The sequence below is a fragment of the Plasmodium coatneyi genome, chromosome 9, assembly GCF_001680005.1.
Source record: "Plasmodium coatneyi strain Hackeri chromosome 9, complete sequence".
Lineage (NCBI taxonomy): Eukaryota > Apicomplexa > Aconoidasida > Haemosporida > Plasmodiidae > Plasmodium > Plasmodium coatneyi.
The window spans coordinates 235,135-255,809 of NC_033564.1; the positions used below are offsets into that span (position 1 = coordinate 235,135).

General features: G+C 43.5%; 8 protein-coding genes across 8 annotated transcripts; 6 read left to right on the top strand and 2 right to left on the bottom strand.

Annotated features, from left to right (window-relative positions):
* Window positions 1-666: 666 nt before the first annotated feature.
* On the top strand, window positions 667-2,199 carry PCOAH_00023780 (tRNA-splicing ligase RtcB homolog; the record flags this gene model as incomplete). The annotated part of the gene is made up of 1 exon (XM_020059183.1): window positions 667-2,199. The coding sequence occupies one exon, from the start codon at window positions 667-669 to the stop codon at window positions 2,197-2,199; it is 1,533 nt and encodes a 510-aa protein (XP_019914986.1).
* A 2,093-nt stretch (window positions 2,200-4,292) lies between these two features.
* Window positions 4,293-6,415, top strand: PCOAH_00023790 (Uncharacterized protein; the record flags this gene model as incomplete). The annotated part of the gene is made up of 9 exons (XM_020059184.1): window positions 4,293-4,323; window positions 4,584-4,726; window positions 4,878-4,987; window positions 5,150-5,265; window positions 5,409-5,451; window positions 5,621-5,772; window positions 5,951-6,051; window positions 6,199-6,257; window positions 6,373-6,415. 9 exons carry the CDS (start codon window positions 4,293-4,295, stop codon window positions 6,413-6,415), a joined length of 798 nt encoding a protein of 265 aa, XP_019915123.1.
* A 2,077-nt stretch (window positions 6,416-8,492) lies between these two features.
* On the top strand, window positions 8,493-9,285 carry PCOAH_00023800 (Uncharacterized protein; the record flags this gene model as incomplete). The annotated part of the gene is made up of 2 exons (XM_020059185.1): window positions 8,493-8,759; window positions 9,280-9,285. 2 exons carry the CDS (start codon window positions 8,493-8,495, stop codon window positions 9,283-9,285), a joined length of 273 nt encoding a protein of 90 aa, XP_019914790.1.
* A 251-nt stretch (window positions 9,286-9,536) lies between these two features.
* On the bottom strand, window positions 9,537-10,964 carry PCOAH_00023810 (RuvB-like helicase; the record flags this gene model as incomplete). The annotated part of the gene is made up of 1 exon (XM_020059186.1): window positions 9,537-10,964. The coding sequence occupies one exon, from the start codon at window positions 10,962-10,964 to the stop codon at window positions 9,537-9,539; it is 1,428 nt and encodes a 475-aa protein (XP_019915132.1).
* Window positions 10,965-12,185: 1,221 nt separating this feature from the next.
* On the top strand, window positions 12,186-13,548 carry PCOAH_00023820 (Ribosomal protein S15; the record flags this gene model as incomplete). The annotated part of the gene is made up of 4 exons (XM_020059187.1): window positions 12,186-12,276; window positions 12,456-12,793; window positions 12,929-13,072; window positions 13,270-13,548. 4 exons carry the CDS (start codon window positions 12,186-12,188, stop codon window positions 13,546-13,548), a joined length of 852 nt encoding a protein of 283 aa, XP_019915055.1.
* Window positions 13,549-14,275: 727 nt separating this feature from the next.
* On the top strand, window positions 14,276-16,457 carry PCOAH_00023830 (Uncharacterized protein; the record flags this gene model as incomplete). The annotated part of the gene is made up of 3 exons (XM_020059188.1): window positions 14,276-16,080; window positions 16,216-16,287; window positions 16,397-16,457. 3 exons carry the CDS (start codon window positions 14,276-14,278, stop codon window positions 16,455-16,457), a joined length of 1,938 nt encoding a protein of 645 aa, XP_019914921.1.
* Window positions 16,458-16,590: 133 nt separating this feature from the next.
* On the bottom strand, window positions 16,591-19,454 carry PCOAH_00023840 (5'-3' exoribonuclease; the record flags this gene model as incomplete). The annotated part of the gene is made up of 7 exons (XM_020059189.1): window positions 16,591-16,621; window positions 16,786-16,893; window positions 17,058-17,129; window positions 17,235-17,314; window positions 17,464-17,540; window positions 17,685-18,567; window positions 18,750-19,454. 7 exons carry the CDS (start codon window positions 19,452-19,454, stop codon window positions 16,591-16,593), a joined length of 1,956 nt encoding a protein of 651 aa, XP_019914851.1.
* A 695-nt stretch (window positions 19,455-20,149) lies between these two features.
* Window positions 20,150-20,500, top strand: PCOAH_00023850 (Uncharacterized protein; the record flags this gene model as incomplete). Its single annotated transcript, XM_020059190.1, has 1 exon — window positions 20,150-20,500. The coding sequence occupies one exon, from the start codon at window positions 20,150-20,152 to the stop codon at window positions 20,498-20,500; it is 351 nt and encodes a 116-aa protein (XP_019914708.1).
* Between the last annotated feature and the right edge of the window lie 175 nt (window positions 20,501-20,675).

Genomic DNA, 20,675 nt, shown 5'->3' on the forward strand with positions numbered 1-20,675 from the left:
CTCGGATTTGCTCCTTTTTTTCTTCGGTAAATCGTTCGCACAGCGGGAAAAAAAAAAAAAAAAAAAAAAATTATAGCAGTAGCAATAGCAATGACAATAATAATTTTAACCTGTGCCCGCCCGTGGCATGTATTGCCCCCTGTTGAAGCACCATTGAGTTGCTAACCCCGCCTCCAATCGAGGCAGCTTTCTAAACACAACTGCGTCACAAGAGAGGTGAAACTCCCATCCTGCGCAGAAACGAGCTTGCACATCCAACGGAGCTTCATATGGATGAAGCGGAACATTCGCTTTTAAGTAGGTTCCGTAGAGGGGCTACTTGGTAGATGTGCCAGCCGAATGGGTCACACCACCCAGTGAGGAGAAAACAAAAAGGGCGTAAGTCCATCCTGTACGCATTTGCACCCACGGGGAATCATATAACAGTTTACAAAAAAATAAATAAATAATAAAAAATAAGTTGGAACCCCCGAATGAACCACGCATGGGAGGACGACTCCTGTTCACTTAATTTTTTTAGCACACCTGGTCGTTCTCACAAAACGGAGTAGCTGCACTGGGGTTTGCACGTTGTGGCTTAGCAGCGCGTCAAGCTAAGCCATGTAAGGATAGAAGACTGGTGAGCAAACATACTATAGCACACTTCCCTACCCTACCCTGAGAAGAATGCACGGGAGCAGAAGCGAACCCCCCCGTGGAGACATCCGCAGGTATATTGAGAAGACGGGCGAAAAGAACCTCTACCGAATCAAGAAGGGACTGGTGCCAAACATGAACGTAGAGGGACACATGTATGTGAACGATAAGTTGAAACATCTGATAGATGATGAAATAGAGACGTACCAGCTGAATAGAAACTCTACCTTCCTGCCAGCTGTTGTTCAAATAGCAAATGTGTCTACCCTACCAGGGATCGTAAAGGCATCTATAGCGTTGCCAGATGTACACGCAGGTTATGGATTTTCCATAGGAAACGTAGCAGCATTTGACATGAGCAATGAAAAGGCAATTATTTCTCCAGGGGGAGTAGGATTTGACATAAACTGTGGGGTAAGGTTAATTAGAACAAACCTCTTCTACGATGACATAAAGGATAAGCAGGAAGAATTGACGCAGCTCCTTTTTAACAACATTCCAGTTGGAGTAGGATCACAGGGGTGTATACTATGCAATCAGGATAAGCTAGATGAAGCCCTCTGCTTAGGAATGGATTGGTGTGTGAAGGAAGGATACGCATGGGTAGAGGATAAGTTGAACTGCGAAGATAATGGAAGGAGTTTGTATGCAGACAGTAACTACGTATCTGTGAGAGCTAAAAAAAGAGGGATAACACAAATGGGGACTTTAGGAGCTGGAAACCACTACGCGGAAATTCAAATTGTCGACGAAATTTACGACAAAAGGAGTGCCAAACTCATGGGAATAGAAAAAAAAAACCAAGTGTGCATAATGATTCATTCAGGAAGTAGAGGGTTGGGTCACCAAATCGCTACAGATGCACTTATCGAAATGGAGAAAAGCATGACAAAGTATAAACTAGACGTTATTGATAAGCAACTAGCTTGTACTCCTATCCATTCGAAGGAAGGAGAAAATTACCTCAAAGCCATGGGTTCTGCTTGTAATTTTGCGTGGATTAATAGATCTTCCATGACCTTCTTAGCTAGACAAACTTTTGCAAAAATTTTTAACCAATCACCAGACGATCTAGACATGCATGTCATATATGACGTCTCACATAACATTGCCAAAATGGAGGACCACCTCGTCGATGGGAAGGAGAAAAAATTGCTAGTTCATAGGAAGGGGTCCACAAGAGCCTTTCCCCCCTTCCACCCTGCAGTCCCTTTAGATTACCAATACTGTGGACAACCCATCCTGATCGGAGGAACCATGGGCACCTACTCCTACGTCCTAACTGGTACGGATAAAGCTATGGAGACCACTTTCGGGTCGACCTGTCATGGGGCTGGCAGAGCATTAAGCCGAAATAAAAGCAGAAACACACTAAACTACGTGGACGTTTTGCAAAAAATGAAAGAGGAAAATATTTCCATTCGAGTTGCTTCGCCAAAGTTAATTATGGAGGAGGCCCCCGAGTCTTACAAAAACGTCTCCGAGGTGGTCAATACGTGCCATGACGCTGGCATATCGGCTAAGTGCTTTCGCCTGAAGCCGGTTGCCGTCATAAAGGGGTAATCCCATGCCATGATAAGGGGGTGGACCCGTTTTGCTGCGTTTAGCACCTCCTCCGTTGTGTTCCAACCCAGGGATAAGCGAACCCTGGGGTGCATCTCAGCTTAACTCCACGAATTGACTAAAAACTGACTTTGCTCCACCAGGATTGGTTTTCCCGCTAGTCGTTGCTTTAATTCGCGTCACTCCGTTCCATTTCGCTTTTTTTTTTTTTTTTTTTTTTTTTTAACTTCCCTTTTTAAATCTTCGACTTTTTCAACACAGTGGGCGGTGCAACGGTTAGGTGAATCGTTAAGCGGCCTTCTGGCCACCAGTAGCGCGTCTCTTCTCATGGTGAGCATTTTTTTTTCTTTTTCTAAATCTTCTTCCGCTACGTTGGAGACGCGAACTGATGTGCATACCTACACGATCCTGCGCCACACTAGCATACCATTCGTGGTTCTTCCACACGGGAAAGAACTACACGGATATAAGACCGCCGCGTAGCGTCGTAACGGATGCTAAAGAGAGTATAGGACAACTGTTCGATACTGAACAGGTAACACACTGGGCGTGCAACAAATGGGCGTTGTTCGTCACCGCCAAATACGTTGTTGCCACCCCATTTGGTTATTCCCCCTTAAATACCCCATTGCACACATTAATGGCATCTACTTTGTTGACCTCTTCCCATTTTGTTAAACCTGGAACAGCACCCACACCAACAACTTCTTTCCCTCCTACGGGGCATTTTCTCACCAAAATATGGGCAACCATGGAGGGATACTTCCACCCATGGTGTGTGACCTGGCTGTACCCGGTCCGTTTCTTACCCCATAGCATATTTTTTCTTTTCCCACCATAAATTAAATGCGGATAAAGCTCTAAAAGGGTCAAACTTGGTGCGTTTTTTTTTTTTTTTTTTTTTATTCCCCACCCCTGGGGTATCATCATGCAGCTTCGCCACTTTGTCGTATCGCCGTTTCACAGCATCACCACTTAAACGATTTTACACCGCAGCCACAGGATAAGGCGTACCATTTTTTTTTTTAATTTCCGGGGGTGAAAAAGAGGAATCTCATAAGGATAGAGTTACAAGCCTCTTGTGAGTGTACATTCGTGCCGCTTCACACTATACAGCATCTTCCTTCTATGCTTTTTTTTTTTTTTCTTATATGCATATTTTTCGGACCAGTCAAGGGTGCTACCAGTCGTTTATTCACAAGCGGGAATTTTTTTCACATGTACGTGCGTATTGCTTGCTGCCTATTAATGACGTGAGCACTCGGGCATTGCCTTTCCTTCACATGAGCCACTTCTCCGTGTCAATTTATACTCTCCTCCAATCGGCAGAAAATTCTGCTTCACGCTCTTCACAAGCGAGATTGACTGGCCGCCCCCGTGAGTGCTTTTTCCCCCGTAAGTTATAGTGGAGAAAAAAAAAAAAAAAAAAAAACACGTACATGCGTATATACGTACATTCGTACATACGTACATACTTACGCACGCATACGTAAACGCACAAACTTCCTCATTTGAACCATTTGAGTGACAAAATAAAGTGAACAAAATAGGTAAAGCCTAAATTCTAAATTCATAACAATCCTTCCGAGGCTCCCGTGTGGCATCACAATCTTCACAAGCAGCACTCCTTTCGTATTATTTACAGTTGATCGAGTTACGCACTGAGTGTCACGCTTAGCGTTCACGTGTGGTGAATTTGTATTCCCCTTCATTTTTGTTCTTCCCCTGACTTGTGCGCAAGTAAAGGAAAAACAGTTCAAGATAAGAGGAAAAAAAAAAGGAGACTCTACCGTTTGCCCAGAATGCTGCAAATGCATATGCCCCACGCATAAGCAGCCTCGAACATACACAGGGAGCAACCCGACGCACGAACGGAAGATAGCAGCCACATTGACACACGGCCTTCGCCCGTGGGGCTACACAACGACGTGACAGGAGCAGAGTGACAACCTGACGGCATACCCCCCTTGCCTGAAGTACTCTTCCCCCAACCAGCCCTTCCTGCGTTAAAGCCGCGTAACCTTATATGTAATTGAAAAAAAGTCTGGATAACAGTTTTTTTTTTTCTTTTTAATTTCCCCCATTTCGGAAGAATGAACTGGAAAAAGGCTATGAGTTTGGCAGGTAAATTATGTCGAAAAGTGGAGAAGAATTTTTTTTTTTTTATGTGCCACGCATTGGGGGGGAATTCACAAGAGGAAAATCTCCCCTCAATGTGTGTGTACAGTTGCGGAACGAGGAGCCGTCTGCAAAGGGGCGAATAGACCGGATCGATGCAGAGTGCGAAGAAAGGCCCACTGCTATATTGGGCCTTTATATTTGTCCCATCTGTGCAACCCCATTTATACCATATATATGTGTATATATTTTTTTTTCCTTTGCAGGAGGGGCGGCAGCCGTGGTTGCCCTGACGTACATGCTAATGAAGGACGACGACAGTCACGATGAAAAAGACGATGAAAATGAAAAGAAAAAAAAAGACGGAAAATTGAATAAGGACGGAAACAGGATTATAAAGGGAGAATCGGTAAGAACATATCAACAGTCGGCTTTACAACTGTAAAGGAAAAAGTATACTCCTGTAGAACCAGCACAGCTATGTATATTTTACTCCCACCAAGTTCCTGGCAGTGTGTACTTCAGTTCCAAACACCCACTCTGTTCACTTCCTTCCCCAGATGACCCGAGAGGATCTCCTGCAACTCTTGAATGAAATGCTCAAGCTGCAGACGGACATGAAAAATATCGTTAAAGATTTAATCGTAGTTTCAAAGAATAACAGTTACGAGTAAGTTGCCAAATGAGTAATAACGGCGTTCGTTGTGTGTGCATATGTGTGTGTGTTTGTTTGTTGGGATGGCCCGTAATCCTTCCAGTGACATTCCTTCATAATGTCCCTGCAATATAAACATCGATTTTCTTTCTCCCCTTTTTTTTTTTCGCCCCAAAGCTTTATGACCGTCTATAATGTGGCCAAGACATATAACACTGTGGACCCCCTGGGTAAATATCAAATCGAGATGCCCGAATTTGACAAGGTTGTGGAGAACTACCACTTCGACCCAGGTACCTTATTTATTTATTTATTTATTATTTATTATTTTTTTTTTTTTATGGCATGACCTTACCATTTGACCGGTCATCTTATGGCCAATTTGTTCCCCCTATAATGTTCACCCATGAATGACCCCACCTTACCACCCCCGCAGAGGTGAAAGAGACCGTCTCCAAGCTCATGTCGTCCCAAGAAAAGTAAAAAACCGATTCAGTGCATTTTCGCGTGTGCAAATTAGCGCATGAAAGTGTAGATGTGCACGACGATTTACAACTGCTAAGTGGATGAGAAAAAAAAAGATGCTTCATCCCTCCCTCATTCCGTGAACATTTCTAACGTGCCCCCATTTCTTCCCCCCTATCTCAGTTACTATGCCAACATGAGCGAAACCGCCACACTGAGTGTCGACAAAATTATCGAAATTCACCACTTCATGTTAAATGAACTGTACAAGATCGACCCAGAATTTAAGAAGATCCCGAACAAGCACGAGCTGGATCCCAAGCTAATAGCACTAGGTATGGCTTAAACGCGTTTGTACAAATGTGACTTTGTTGAAATTTGGCTGTGGCGCGTTCCCGTCCGTGTAAGGGCTGACCACCGCAGTTGCACATCGCAGTAACATGCTTCCCTACCCTCCATTGTAACTTTCCCCATTTTTTACATCGCAAAAATTGTTATGCCCCCCCTTTGTAGTTATACAATCCATAGTGAGCGCAAAAGTGGAGGAGGAATTCAACTTGACCTCGGAAGACGTGGAGGCCTCCATTGCCAACCAGCAATACGCCCTGACTTCGGTGAGGAAGACAACTCCATGTGTTCTCGCCCATTCGGGTGTATATGCAAATGTGTACATATACACCTTTTGAAAACTCCCCCAAACGGTCTTGCACAGATGTAATAATTTTTTTTTTTTTTTTTTTTTTTTTTTTTTCCCGCTGCAGAATATGGAATTCGCTCGAGTGAACATCCAAATGCAGACAATTATGAACAAATTCATGGGGTAAGGACGACCCTCAAGCTTCGCTACAACGAATTAATACATTTGTCTGCTTCCCTCATCGCTGCGTTTCGTTTTACTAAATTGTTTTTTCCCCCTTTTTTTTCATTCCTTACAGTGACCACTTCAAATTTATGTGCGACAAGGAGGGAGTCTACTAGGCGAAGACGTAGTGGAGAGTGCCTAACTTCACCATGCCATCATCCCATCAACCCACCAAAGTTTAAATTTTAGTTTTCAACACGCGCCTTGTACACATATCCATCATATCATGCTTTGCAAAAAAAAAAAAAAAAAAATATAAAAAAATAATTCAAGCAACGGTTATTTTTTACATTGCTTTGTTTTTACTTTTTAGCACACGTTATATTTACGTGTTGCTCTATTGTTGTCATGTATATGGATAACATTGCCACGTGGTACCCTTTCATTATCCCTTTTTTTTTAAAAAGGAGAAGGCTCTCCATCGCATTCACGTTTACAGAAAGAAAAACATATTTCTACACATTTTATATGTTATTAATTTAATATATAAATACGTGCCTATATGTGTGTGTTCGCACATAGGCCTACAGTGTACATAATGTGGGTGCCCGCTTGTGTGTTGTTACCTTTTAAATGTTTTATGCTTTTTCACTAATGTTTGTTTCTTCCCCCTCTGTCTTTGCTCTAATGTCTACTCCTGCGCCTTCTCTTACATCCCCATTTTTGAATTTCCCCCCCACAGTGTTCATATAATGCGCATATGCACACGTACGTGCATGTTCCAGGTTTAGGCCCCAATGTAAAAGCAACCTGATGTTGCGTGTGCCCCACACTCCCCTGCTCGAGTGTCGGCACACATAATGCATCACGCATCACGCGGTTTTACACCCACGTTATGCTATTTACACTGCTCTTCGACTTTTTTTCTTTTCTTGCGCTATGCCCTTTCTTTTTCTCCAAATTAACAGCAAAACAATTTAGCAAAAGACAAAATTGCAGCATGCTGCATATTTTGTTATCTTTTAATCTATTTTTCATCCCAAATATGGAAGTCCCTCGATCGATTTGAAGGGGCTAAATAAATAAATAGGACCACACCAACAATGTAGTAGCCACCATGCGTCCAAAAAGGTTTCTTCCAAATGCCACGTTGAACACCTCCTTCCGCGCAACAGTTCTCACCCACCCTCCATTATGGTTACATAAAAAATAGCTCTCCCTTCACGCCCTCGCGGATAGCCCAAACAATCAATTACGAACTGAGCAATTAATAACATCATGCATGTGAACCTTAAAACTGTGCTGACGTAAATACTTGCATCGTGAGGTACACAAAATGGTTGACCATTCCACAGGGTTTTCATTTTCCTCACCCTAGTTGTCATTCCTCATAAAAATCGTTTAATCGGTTTTCCTGTCTGCATTTCCACCATCACAGGGGTGGCCAAGTGTAAAGCCACATGTTCAATCAAAGTTGCACACAAGTGGGAAAAAAAAAAAAAAAAAAAAAATATGAACAGTTCATACAAAAAGGGCTATTATCTTAGCAAAATTTTTTTTTCATCATCGTGCAAAAGAAAGGCTTTTTTAAGAGAAGAAATGCCAACTCAGCTGTGGTTTCTATCTATACCCATCAAACCCACTGATTAAAAGACAAATTAGCGACATGCAACATGTGTCCTAAGCGCTAAAAGTTGCTACGCCTTTGCCAGCCACACTGCCAAAATGTCAGGTTGGACAACGGTGGTTTGAACAAAGGGAAAAAAAAAAAAAAAAAAAAAAATATAGCATTATTTCTGACTTGTTCATAAAAAAAAAAAAAAAAAAAAACAATGCCACACCATTTCACAGCGGTAAGTATGGATATATAAAACTTTCCATAAGCTGAAGAGCAAAAAAACGATGTAATTCCAAAATCTTCATCCTCCTTAAGAACATGTTAAAAAGGGGTAAAGCTTATTCAACCGCACATTTTACATTTATGTTCATTCGTTTTTCAGCCCTTTTCGTGTATGTTCGAGTTTTAGCACTTTTTTTTTTTTTATGCTTTTTTTTTGGTTCACTCCTGTCCGCTTCATCAAATGTGTTCTCTCATCCACTCCCGTTAGACACCCTCACAAGGACACAAATAATTTTCTGCTCCTTCTTATTGGAAAAACCGAGACGAACAAGACAGTAATTAACAAATTGAAGAGCAACGTAGTAACGAACAAACTGACGTGCAAGTAAACCTGTCATCAATTCAACAGAACAATGAAAATAGAGAAAGACAAGGTCACCTTCCTTCTTGGGCTCATAGCGTCCATTCTCCTGTTCGTGGTCGGGGGGCTCTTCAACAACGTCAGCTACCTTTTAGGGTGTTACATATTCCTAGGATTGGTTATGACAGTGTACACCATATTGGCGTTTTTCATTCCCAGCACGAAGAAGTCAAGAGATTTTGTCTTCTCATACGGAGTCGCCACAGCCTGCATGTTTGTCATATCGCTAATGTTTCACATAATAGTAACTGATTCGAAGGTAAAATCATCATGCAGATATAACAATAGCAATTGCGCCAACTATGTATTTATATCCGTGTGTGGGTTTTCTTCAACATTCTGTTTCCTAGCTGCGTCTGTAATGACGTTCAAGGTGCTCCACGTTTGGTAAGCGTGCCAACCAAGTTGTTGCTTAACCGTGTGACGTCCCCGCGTTGCGTTCCCGCACATGTCACCATTTTTTCCCCCCCTAGCTTTTTCCACGCTATAATTGTTTTTCCTGCATTGTTCTACTAACACATATGTTTCTACAAAAATTGAATAAAATTTGTCTTCCTCGTTTGAATTTATCCACCTTATGAGTGCGCATTTCACCGCGACCCGTTGCGCTCGCTACGCCTGCTACGACGTCGTTCAACTCGAACTAGCGATTTTTCGCAAAATCCATTTTAAAGTAAGCGTTCACGTTTGGCCGCCTTTAACGGAGAATTGTACCTACGTAGGTTTTCTCAGCGCCCTGCTTGTGTAACACCACTGTAGTTATTTTCCCACATGGGAAGGGTTAAAAGAGGGGAAGAATAAACAGTCCATTGAAAAGGCAAAGAGGCATACTAATAAAATTGCACATATTTAAAAAAAAAAAAAAAAAAAAAAAAAAAAAAATAGCTAGTTGGCTTGGGGAAAACATCTCAAATGGGTTAAAAGAAATATACACGTAAGCAAAAGTGAACCAATTTAGGCCCCTAAATTGGGAAAATAAATGAAAAAGGACACCAGGGGATGCACGCCGACACGACGCTACCAATGATGAACCCCCTCAATTGACGAATTTGTTGAACTGCTCAGCCACCCTATGCGCAGAAGTCTTGGCATCCATAAACAGAGCGTCGGCCTGCTCAATGTGCTTTACATCGATAACCGTTTTTCCCTCAATGCTGGCCATAATTCTAGAGGGCTCCAACAGCAGCATGGCAAAACGGAGGGAGGACTGGCTGCCAATTTTGGCTAGATAATTCATCCCCTCTTCACTAATATTGATCTTTTCCGTCTTGGCCCGTAGAGCTAAAATTTGAACAATTTCTGTCAGTGTGTATGGAAACGTTTTGACGATGATAAGCCTATCTAGTAGGTCCACGGAAATCCCATGCGGTTCAATATTATCTGTGCCCTTAACTGTACAGATACCTCTATTCGTGGCCATTATAACAATTGGAGCTAGAGGCGATTCTATGGCCCTATTTAGGTAAGAGAAACATTCTATGTCTAACATATGTGCTTCGTCTATGTATAGAACCCCCGGTATAATTTCGGCTAGTCCCATTTCTAAAAATTTATTGACTGTTTTGTTAATTTCTATTCTTAACTTTTCCGTAATTTCTGTCTTTTTAGGTCTCAAATAGGAGTTCAAGACGGAAGCTAGATCTTCGCCTACTGTTGGGTTCGCATTAGCTAGATCAATATCGTGCAAGGAAATTTGTTGTACGACTTCCTTCTTTTTGTGAACCTCCCCCTTAGGTAGAGATACGTACTCATCAAACTCAATGTCGTACTCCTTCGAGTAGACATTACATCTACCTAACCTTTTCACATGTCCTGTGTTCGTTTCGATATAAATGACATCTCCAATTTTTATTTTTTCCCTAACAATTTGTTCATGTATTTTCGGGGCCAATCTCAACGTCTTTGCACCCTTGACCGTTTTTAGGGTAATAATAATGGCGTTAATCTGTTTAGCTTTATTTAGCGAATACATGCACTCATTTTCTTCCACCACCATGTCTACCACCTCTCCTTCGTACACCAATTTTTCATCCTTTATTTTTATGTGTATGCTTTTTCGGAAGGCTTCTAAAATGACTTCCGTTTTTTTTATTTCGTTACTGTACACTTCGGAACCTGATAAAAACACGAAGGGCATTTTTTTATTTATTTCTCTGCTTATCCCGATTGCTAGGGCGCTCTTCCCGCTTCCACTTGGACCCGCTAACAGGATACACTTCCCAGCTAGCTTTTTTTGCTTTATTAAATCCACAAGGAATAAGGATGCTTCCCTCGCTTTGAATTGCCCAATGAGTCCACACGAATTGTCGAAGAACATCGAATACCTCTCATCCGTTAAATTCACGTCATTTTCGTGCAGGTATATATTTGTGTTTACGCCCAACCCCTTGATGTGACTATGGATGTTTACCCTTTCCTTCTTTGCGTCGCTTGACGTGTTCACGCTGGCTAGTTTGATCTGCATTTTCTCCTTCCCCTTAGGTGGCAACGTTGCGTAGGTTCCTCTTCGGGTCTCTTCTCACACGTTCACGGGGAAACAACTGTCCCACGCACCACACATAAATGTTCTGCTTGGCGAAAATCAATAACGTGGGTAACCTGCAAATTCAAGTCGCACCTATGTGTCAGAGGATGGACTTCCTAAATGGGCGCTTATACGTAGCTATTGTACATGCGGGGCAAAATCGAGGAGATATTCCAACTGGTATTCATATGCAGCGTTAACCGCGACATGCGGGCACAGTTGCTAGGTCGGAATGAAATATCTCCAGCCAGGGTTACATCGCCCGTCGTTTGTTCAGGGGGCACGCTTCTATGGGTTCCGCATACAGATGCAGCATGAGATAAGCTGCCCCCAAAGGTGAAAAAAAAAAAAAAATAAATAAATAAAATAAAAATAAAATGCATATGCATATACATACATACAAATTTACAACGAAGGGACGCGCTCTTTCCAGCCAAACATGTTGTTGCTCATTCCTCATGCATTTTTTTCAAATGGATTCTTTCCCTTGGTGCATGGTACGCTACTGGCTAGGACGTTTCTCCGGCTGCCTCTCTGCGCTTTCCTTTCGGAACGTTCGAATTGGCTGCTCGCTCTTCCGTGTTGCATGTCCCAGCGGTGTATATGCACTCAACTAAGGTTACCTTTTTTTTTTTTTTTTTTTTTTTTTTTTCCCACCCCGGTAACGGTACTCCGCGTCAGCAGGAAGGGTATACACCTTAAAGCAATGTGATTAAATTTTCACTTCGGGACATCATCGCAATAAGCGTTTCGCCAAAACGTGGTAAAGCCTGTTTTACTGGAAGACCAAGTATATAAGTCCTTTTCATTTTCCCCTCTCCATAGTGCGAAAAAAAAAGGGGAAAAAAACATATCACCCATCCGGGCAGGTTAATTTGAAATATACGAATGTGCTAAGGGTACGTGGCTTCCTCCAAAATGCAGTTTTACCGTTCATCTTAGGGACATATACTCAGAAAGAATCCCCAGGAAGGATGATGCGGGGCTGATTAGGAAGCGAATCAGTTTGCTGAACAAGTGAGTTGTTCGCACGTGGGCCGCGTCCCTTGCCCGGTTGCAATACACACACATGAGCACACACGCAACCGTGCGTAGAGATGCCAACCCTATCCATCAATACGAAACAGAAAAACTAATTATTATGATAAGCCAAAAATTTAAATGAAAAGGATAAGGACATGCTTAGCGCTTTTGCTAGTCCTCCACGTGCAGCTACCACTAGGTGTGCTCTTTTGCCATGGCTTCGTCTTAGGTGAGGAGCGAAAACCACAACGTGTAAACCACAACGCATAAATCGACACGTGCAAATGTGCCCACTCCTGTTGCGTTTTCTTCCCCCCAGTCGGCCAACCCATCCAGCTTCAGCACCGCCGCACCGCTACTCCATGCCTCGAAATGCATCCCCATCCTTTGCACCACCCACCTGTGTAGATAAGCGAATTGTTTCATCCCCCCGTGGATCATGGAGACCTCTTCGAAAAAGAAAGCGCTACGGGAATAATCCTTCCAGGGGGGTGAACACCGACAGTATATACGTGACGTGGGCCATGTCAGATGGACAGGAAGAGTCGCCCCCTGTGAGTGGTGAGATGCCCAACTTGCGCGAAGAGATGCCAGACGAAGACACAAAAGAAGGACCCTCCAAGACGAACGTAAAAAGCAAGGCACAAAAACAAAAGGAAGAAATCGAGGAAATTATAAAAAAAAGCGAAAACATAACAGTAGAGCGTTCCTTCTCCTTTAACAGAAGTGACATAAAAATTAATCCGGTACGTTGGTTGGGCGAAAGTAGACGCGGCAGACAAGGCCAATTTTGCCTGTTTGACTTTACCTGCAGTAAAACGCTGCATATGCTTTGACTGTGCGTAACAATATGCCTGTTTATCCCCACCTCCCCCTCGTAGGAACTCCTAAAAGAGCTCATTACGCAAAAGTACCGGAAGCTCTTTCAGCGCCATGACAAAGACTGCGGCAGTAGCGAAATTCAAATTATCATTTTGACGTTCAAAATATTTTTCCTCACGGAGCATATGAAGCGGAACAAAAAGGTGCAAGCCAAAAGTGGAACAAAAAAAAAAAAAAAAAAAAAAAAAAAAAAAATTATTAACAAAATAGCTAGCCAAGTGATGGAATATTTGAAATACCTACTGAGGGGGTATCCTCCCGCGGGCAGGCACCTCTTTTGGGGGTCAACCCAATTGTACCACATGTTACACACCACCACGATTTCATTTCCCCTTCGCAGGACTTTGCTTGCCTGAGAGGCCTCTTCAAATGTGTAAGCCAGCGAAGGAGGTTGCTCGTCTACCTAGGCAGGAAAAACAGAGATATCTTTGACAAAATAACAGATTTTTTTAAAATAAAAAAACCGCTGATTCCAGGGACGCCTGAATATTACAACAAGGATCTCAAATACGTTCACTTCCACAACACGAAGAGGTTTAAAAACAACGCAGAACGGAAGAAAAAGGTTAAGGCGAAGAATAAGAAGGTGCAGACGGACAAAATTTTGTTTGGCGACTGATTGGGGGAAGAACGATAGAGAAGTTTCCACCTTTTGCCTCACATACGTATGTATGTGCCCATTCCGGGGTGAAGAATTATGCACGTCATTCTTTACAAAAAAGGAAACGTTCATAACGTAGCTTCGCATTTGTGTATTCCGCGGAAAGCATCTTCTGCTATATTTTTTTTTTTTTTTTTTTTTTTTTTCGTAACGTACAAGCGAAGTGGTAAGTCCCCATTTCGCATTGCTTTTTTCATCCCCCCTTTTTGTGCATTCCTTTTTTTTACAACATATTGCGTAGGTGTGTCGCACGTGGCTCCGATTTAAAGCGCCACGTGCAAACCGTTTTGGCGAATCGACTCAGTGAGGCCTATCCGTACTGTTTACACCTCCTCCCCCAATGTGATTCATTCACATAATTATTTTTTCTTCCCACCCTCTGTGAAACTTTAAAATAATTTCCCCCCCGTTCGCGCAACACATGCTTGGTGAACGGAACAATAATTGCCGCCCATTTGATAGGCCTCTTCCGCGCAGTGAATTTCTGCACTCTCTGTGTATAGTTTGAGGGTCCACCGCCACACCATCCCACGTTCCCTTTGCTACGCTTATTGTAAGCTGTTTCGACCTTGTGTGCCTTCCCTTCTCCTCGCCCTTTTTCCCCTTTTAATAAAAGTAATTGTCACACTTAAACATGGCATAAGAGTGGGCGGCCTTTTCACCCCTTCTTGACTTCCTCCCCAAAATGAGTTGCCTACATGGGAACAATGTAGAACGAGGAGTTTCGCATTTTTTTTTCCCCTTTCACGTTCTGCTGTACGGGTTCCGCAGTTTGTTTTCCCGTTTGGCGCTTCTCTTCGCCGTGCTGCATGGAGTAACCCTCTGCAAGAGTAACCACGGGGTGGACCCGTCACGGGGCCCCCCTGGTGTGCCCCCCATTTTCAGCGTCATCAGTAGCGATGTCAAAATGGGCAACCAAGTGGACTACGTGAGGAGGGCGCACCACCAGGAGGGGGTGAAACTGTATGAGCAGGTCAGGAACAAATGCAAGGTGTACTTTCTGCCGCTCGTCTGGCCGTGCGGCGAGAAGGGGGGTTCACAAGGCAGACACATAGAGGGAGCCATTAACAGGACTGATAACAAAACGGATAACAAAACGGCCAACAAAATAGCCAACAAAACAGATAACAAAACCGATGGAAACACCGATGAGGGGCGTGCTGCCCACGCAGGACCGGGGGACGATGAACCCCCCTTCGAATACCTCCAGCGAAACCTACAACGCACGAAATGCAAAATGGAAAGCTTCGCGTCACACATAGCACAGTCGGACGTTGTTGTAGTCCCCATGAACTACCACGACATTTTAAATAAGCATCTCCTGGACATTGCCCAGTTTAGCAACTTCCTGAATGCGATTGACTTCCTCCTTTATGTGAACAAAACGAAGGATAACCACAACGTTATTTTTTACATATACAATTTTCATGAGGATGACGATGCGTCTACAGGTAGATCACACCATGACAACTACGTGGAGAAGGAAAAGGCATCCATCGTGAATATAGTAAAGTCGTTTCTTCGAAGTCACCTGAAGGACCGGTACGACACGTGTATAAAGGAGAGATTCATTTTTGCAAAAGAGAACAGCATCGATGTGGATAAATGGCGTGACCAAATTGGGAAGAAGAAGGTCTACCACCGAGTGAAGGTCCCCATGGGGGGGAACCCTCCAATCAGGGATAACAGAAGCTACTCCATCTTTGAGAACTACCGTCCCGATGCGCTGAAGAATCTGACTAGCCAAAATTATTTCATCTATAATTTTTTTTCCAATTTGAAAATTTCAATCCTGCATGAATATTTAAAATTGGCTAGCCAACTCAAAATGGACAATTTTGATCCACTACCAGATGCGGGAAAAATGAAAATAAAAATGAGCCAAGTGGCCAAACAAATAGATATGCTGCTTAACAAATTTTTACTCTTCCAGTTAAACAAAAAAGTCGTTAAGGATGAGGAAATGATTGAACAGATTAGAAGGAAGCAGCACTCTTACCTCGTCCATATCATCACAACAGACTTGCTAGAAAAATATGAACACCTTTTGGAAAACCTCATTCGACAGTTATACCAATTGTATAGACAAAGAATAAAAAAAATAAAAATAAATTCAAATATGATTAGTGAGTTTTCAAAAGAAATAAAAAAGGTTGATCATCTGTTCCACCTGTACAATTCGTCTATGTCCTTTGTTCACTACTTCAACAACAAAGGGGATTACTTCCGTGAAAGAGCTAACTCCATTGCCCTTCACATGGAAGCAAAACTGCTACAAACAATGAATGAAACAACAACAGAAATAGTAAACTACTACATATCACAGGGGGTATACGTTCGGAACTACGACTTCACTTCTTCTTTTCTTTCCCTGAGGAAGTACTCCTTCCTTTCCTACATGCTCCAAACAGTAGCCGACATGCTCAGGAACAGAATAAGCCTCACCTTTAACTACCTCTCCCCGAGTGCCTTCGGCTTCTCCTCCTACAAGTAAGGCCTGTGTGCACAGCTAACCTTCGACGGGAAAAAACGGCTTCCCACAAAGCACGCTGTACAATCGCACTGCTAATCTGCACTGCTCCTGCACCCGTTGAACATATGCCCTTTCCCCGCCCCCACCCTCAGGGACGACCTCTCCTTATCCCCCAAGAGGGACCTCATGATCACCACCAGCGAAATGGACCAGGTGGAAAAAATGTAAGTCCGCAGGTGCACGTGAGCAAGGTACATCGGCTAACCGAGCAGCCGTATAACCGATCAACGGATCAAACGCTTAACCGCTTCTTTAACCGCATCCCCCCTGCAGAAACATCCCCACGAGTACCTACTCGAAGATTCTCCTCTCAATGGAGACGAATAAGAGGTAACGAAGTTGGACCCACATGAGGAGCTGACTCCCTGGGTAGGTGCCATTCCACTTAAAAAAAAAAAAGAAGCCTCACGCCAGTTTTTCCATTTTCCTTCCTTTGCATTAATTACACTAGTCCATTTATTCACGCGTTAGTATCTGTGCTCCCGTCCGGTGAGTTCTCTACAAAAGGGAAAGAAGCGGCGTCACACCATTTGACGTTATGTAATACGGTGCCATTCCATTCTACCCTATGGTTATGTCATGCTAATTCATTCCATATCGGAGTACAGACGGTGGGAGCTCTCTTATCCTTCCCCTTCTCCAAAAAAAGAAAAAAAACTTACCTCAACTTGTATTTGAGCTTGGAAATCTTTTTACTGCGCTCCGTAATTATCTTGTTTATTGTGTTGCAGTTTATGAAGGGCAGGTGCACGATGTACTCCCACGTTTCTCTGCGCGGGTGGAAAAAAGAAAAAAAAATAAATAAAAATAACAATGACCATAACGATGGTGGGTGATCATGCAAGCACTCGGGACAACCTCACAAATCAATCAACCCGATCGGCCGTTAGGTTAGGGGTAGACGCGTCTATGCACCCCTCCCCCCAAAACGTACTTTTTTCCATTGGGATCGATTCGAACGTTCTCTGGGAAGAAGGACTTCACCTCGTCTTCGGAGTAGATATTTCTACGTGGGTGGGCACAGTAAACAGGGTATGTGCATGTCGTGGAGTATCATTTGGGTGTACATATGAACGGCGCACCCGTGCACATGTTGCCACGCTGCACTCACTTGTACGCCTCGGGCAGGAGGTTGTTGTCCTTCTGGGGCAGCACGCTGATGAGGTGCGTGTAGGCCGAATAGGGCTTTCCCTAAGGGGAGGGCGCGGTAAAATGAGCGATTGAAGCAGGTAATAAGGCGGACGACGAAACATAAGCTTACACATTACGTATATGTAGGTAAATACCGGCAACCGCATTTGTGTGCGATCCCACAGAAGGTATGCCATGCCTGTCCTTACCTTTTCGAAAAAAAAAATCGGACTTCTCAAAGGATAGCAAATCGCTGCACAGGGGCGCGTAGTGGTAGGGGTACTCCCTGCAAAAAAAAAAAAAAAAAAAAAAAAAATCCAAATGTAATATTTCTGCGTCATTTTGTACAACGGGTTGAGTCTAGTTACGTGTCGAAAGGACGTCCCCTGGTGATGCCCCCGTGAAGCGCCCCCCACTTACCAACACCAACTAGCGCATCCAAAGTGGTAATAGTGCAGGTTCCAAAACAACCCCTCGATGTACTTCTTCACAATGTGCTGAATCTGCTTTGGGTCCTCCACCCCGAACTTCTGCTTATAGTAGTAACTCTTGTACTTCCCCTCATCGGTGAACTCCCTAACATTTTCCTGATTTCCTCTCTTTAAAAAGTAGGAAAATTCTTGTGCGCTTAAAATCTTCAGGATAATTTTAAGCCTCTGTATGTGTACCTTATCCTTAAGGGTTATATAATTGTTGTACCTGTATATGTAGTAAATATACGCGTTAAGTATCTCATTCATGGACCCTTCGTTAATATCGATATTTGGAATGTGGGGGAGGAAGTCATTTCCCACTAGGAAGGAGAGGAAGACAATATCGTCTACCACTCGACCGATATTGAAGACGACATTTTTTTCTTTTTTCAATTTATTTATGTAGGTTGCTATTTGGGTTCTTATAGAATTGCGTAGTTTGTACACATCTAAAATTTCGAAATCGTAACTGTTCAGCGGTTCGCAGTGGACGTAGTAGTCCTTTGTGTAGTGGTGGATTCTGCAGAGGGGATCACTTTGCGGGGGATCGGTGCTCACAGTGGAATCCGTCTCTTTGTTATCGTGCATGTTGCCCCCCTCATTGGTATTGTGCACGTTGTCCTCATTTGTGGCCGCTGTATCCTTGGCTTGTGTGAAATCCCGCTGTGCCTTGTCCAAATTTTCCAGCAGCGTGGCCTGCGAATCGTTGGTCATTTTGTACTTGTCCCTCAGGATGAAGATGTTGTTGAGGTGCGTAACGAGGGACAGCATGATGAGGTCCGCATCCAGTCCGTAGATGCAGTGACTATAATTTCGGAAGGCGACGTCCCGCTTGCAGTTCTGCGGGGGAGAAGCGGTGAAAAGGACACGCAACAATGGTATTGCAGCGACTCTAACGGTGCATCACGATAATGGTGCATTATGGTAACGGTGCAACGCGGTATCGTGGCGTAGTATGTACCACCATCCACTCCGGGCAGCGTTTCCGCTAAACTGATTAGTTTGCACTGCAATTGGCCTACCTCCCGAATGAACTTTAGAATCTTGTGCTCGCCCTCGCCAGGCACATCCGACCCCGAGAAGATCACATCGAAGGGGAAGATCCCCTTTTTTTTCAGAATCTGGAACCACTTGTTCAGCGATAGGTTAATCTTATACATGAAGTCTGTACCAGTGGTGATACAATTAGGGTTAAACAAATTAGCCCCGTTAGAATTATCGTTCACCTTAAATAAGCTAAGGAAGCGTCTCTTCCTCTGTTGATTCATCTTCGCCTTAGGGGATACCCCATCTACGCCCACATAAACTAACTTCCTCGGTTTTACTAAATGGAAGAGATTTTTTAGGTACTGCAAAATATTTGACAACAGCTCGTGTTCATCATGCACAGGTAGTGTCTCCTTGTTCGCATGTGTGCAGTGATGTATTACCCCATTCATGTCTACATAAAATATGTCCACTTCTTTCTGTCCGTCATTTGTGATTAGCTCTTCCCTAACTGTTGGGTAGTATGACGTTAGCCATTTGTACATTCGTGGGATTCCAAAAATTCGATATCCCCTTCTTTTAGCAACAGATTCATATTTTCCACGTCTTACATTTTTCACCACGTTCCTGGATGACCCAATGAAGTGCTGTTCCTTCCTCTTTGTGCCGCTTGTCACTAACCACAGGAAACATACCAATGAACAAGCCAGGGAACATGCCTGCCAAAATGGTACACGCATGTTCAATCTGCTTCCTCGCGCTTACATTCGTACTTTTTTTTTGCCATCTGCATTTTTGCTTCTCTCATGGGGGAAGGGGGAGGGACGGACCTCGCAGAATGAACAGAGGCACACTAACATAACACCCACATGGGGTCACACGTTGCGGAAAATACCCCAACAGTTAATACCGACCGTAGCAAAAGTAGCTGCCGTGTGGCAGTGGGGGGCGCGTTGGCAATTGTGTAGTGTTCGCACAGCATATCCTTCCACGCTGCTGTTTTTTTTTCTCTTTCTTAACCTGCGATCAGCAAAACGATGCACCTTCTCCCGCGTCAGGAGGTTATCTCCCCTGATGTGAAAGAAAAAAAAAAAAAGTAAAGGGAAGATCCTTCTAACCCACAGGAACAGTCACCAATCAGCTGTCAGGGCAGGGTGTGCGCACTACATCTGGGCGCCCCAATGGAGTACCTTTTTTTTTTTTTGCACTTTAAAGTTCGGTGTAGGGTGAAACCGGCGCGCAAATTCTTGAACGGGCTGTTCAAATTGTTATACCAAAAAAGAGGAGGAAGCAAAGAAGAGTCCAAGCTATGAAGCAGCAAAGCAACGATGCGACGAACGACGGAGTGATCAAACCTTGGGTGAACACAAAATAGAAGAAATTCCAAATCGACCTTGCATCTGCTTCGCCAGACCAACACACCGCTACACAACAGATGACACGAACCAACAGGGAGCTGTGCAAATTTGTCTGCAACAAGTGCAACAATTTCATTTACCTGAACGAAGCGTGCGAGTTGGTATTCAAAAAAACGTACCCGGAGTATGCCAAAAAATATTACGATATGAATGAGCTAAGCAAAGGACGGGAAAGCAGCACAACTCCGGGACTGCACCTTCTGGACAATCTGTATAGGCAGATTTATGGTAATGGATTATGTGGGGTTAACAAACAAAAGAACGACTTTGCGAACAAGGATGGGCTCAAGAAAGTGTTGCAGTTTCTAAACAGGGGAAATATAAAGTGTACCAAATGTAGCGCAACGAACATGTGGCACGTTAAGTAGGGAAGGAAACACACACAATCGTACCTGCAACAGTACGCAACAAGGGGGGTATGCCCAAATGATGCTTCTCACTTTGGTCTCGCCCCCGGTCGGTTCCTCTTTCGATTAGCAAAATGGATTACCGTGGAAGGAACGAGATGAGATGAAGCTGAAGGAAACAAAACAAAACGGGACA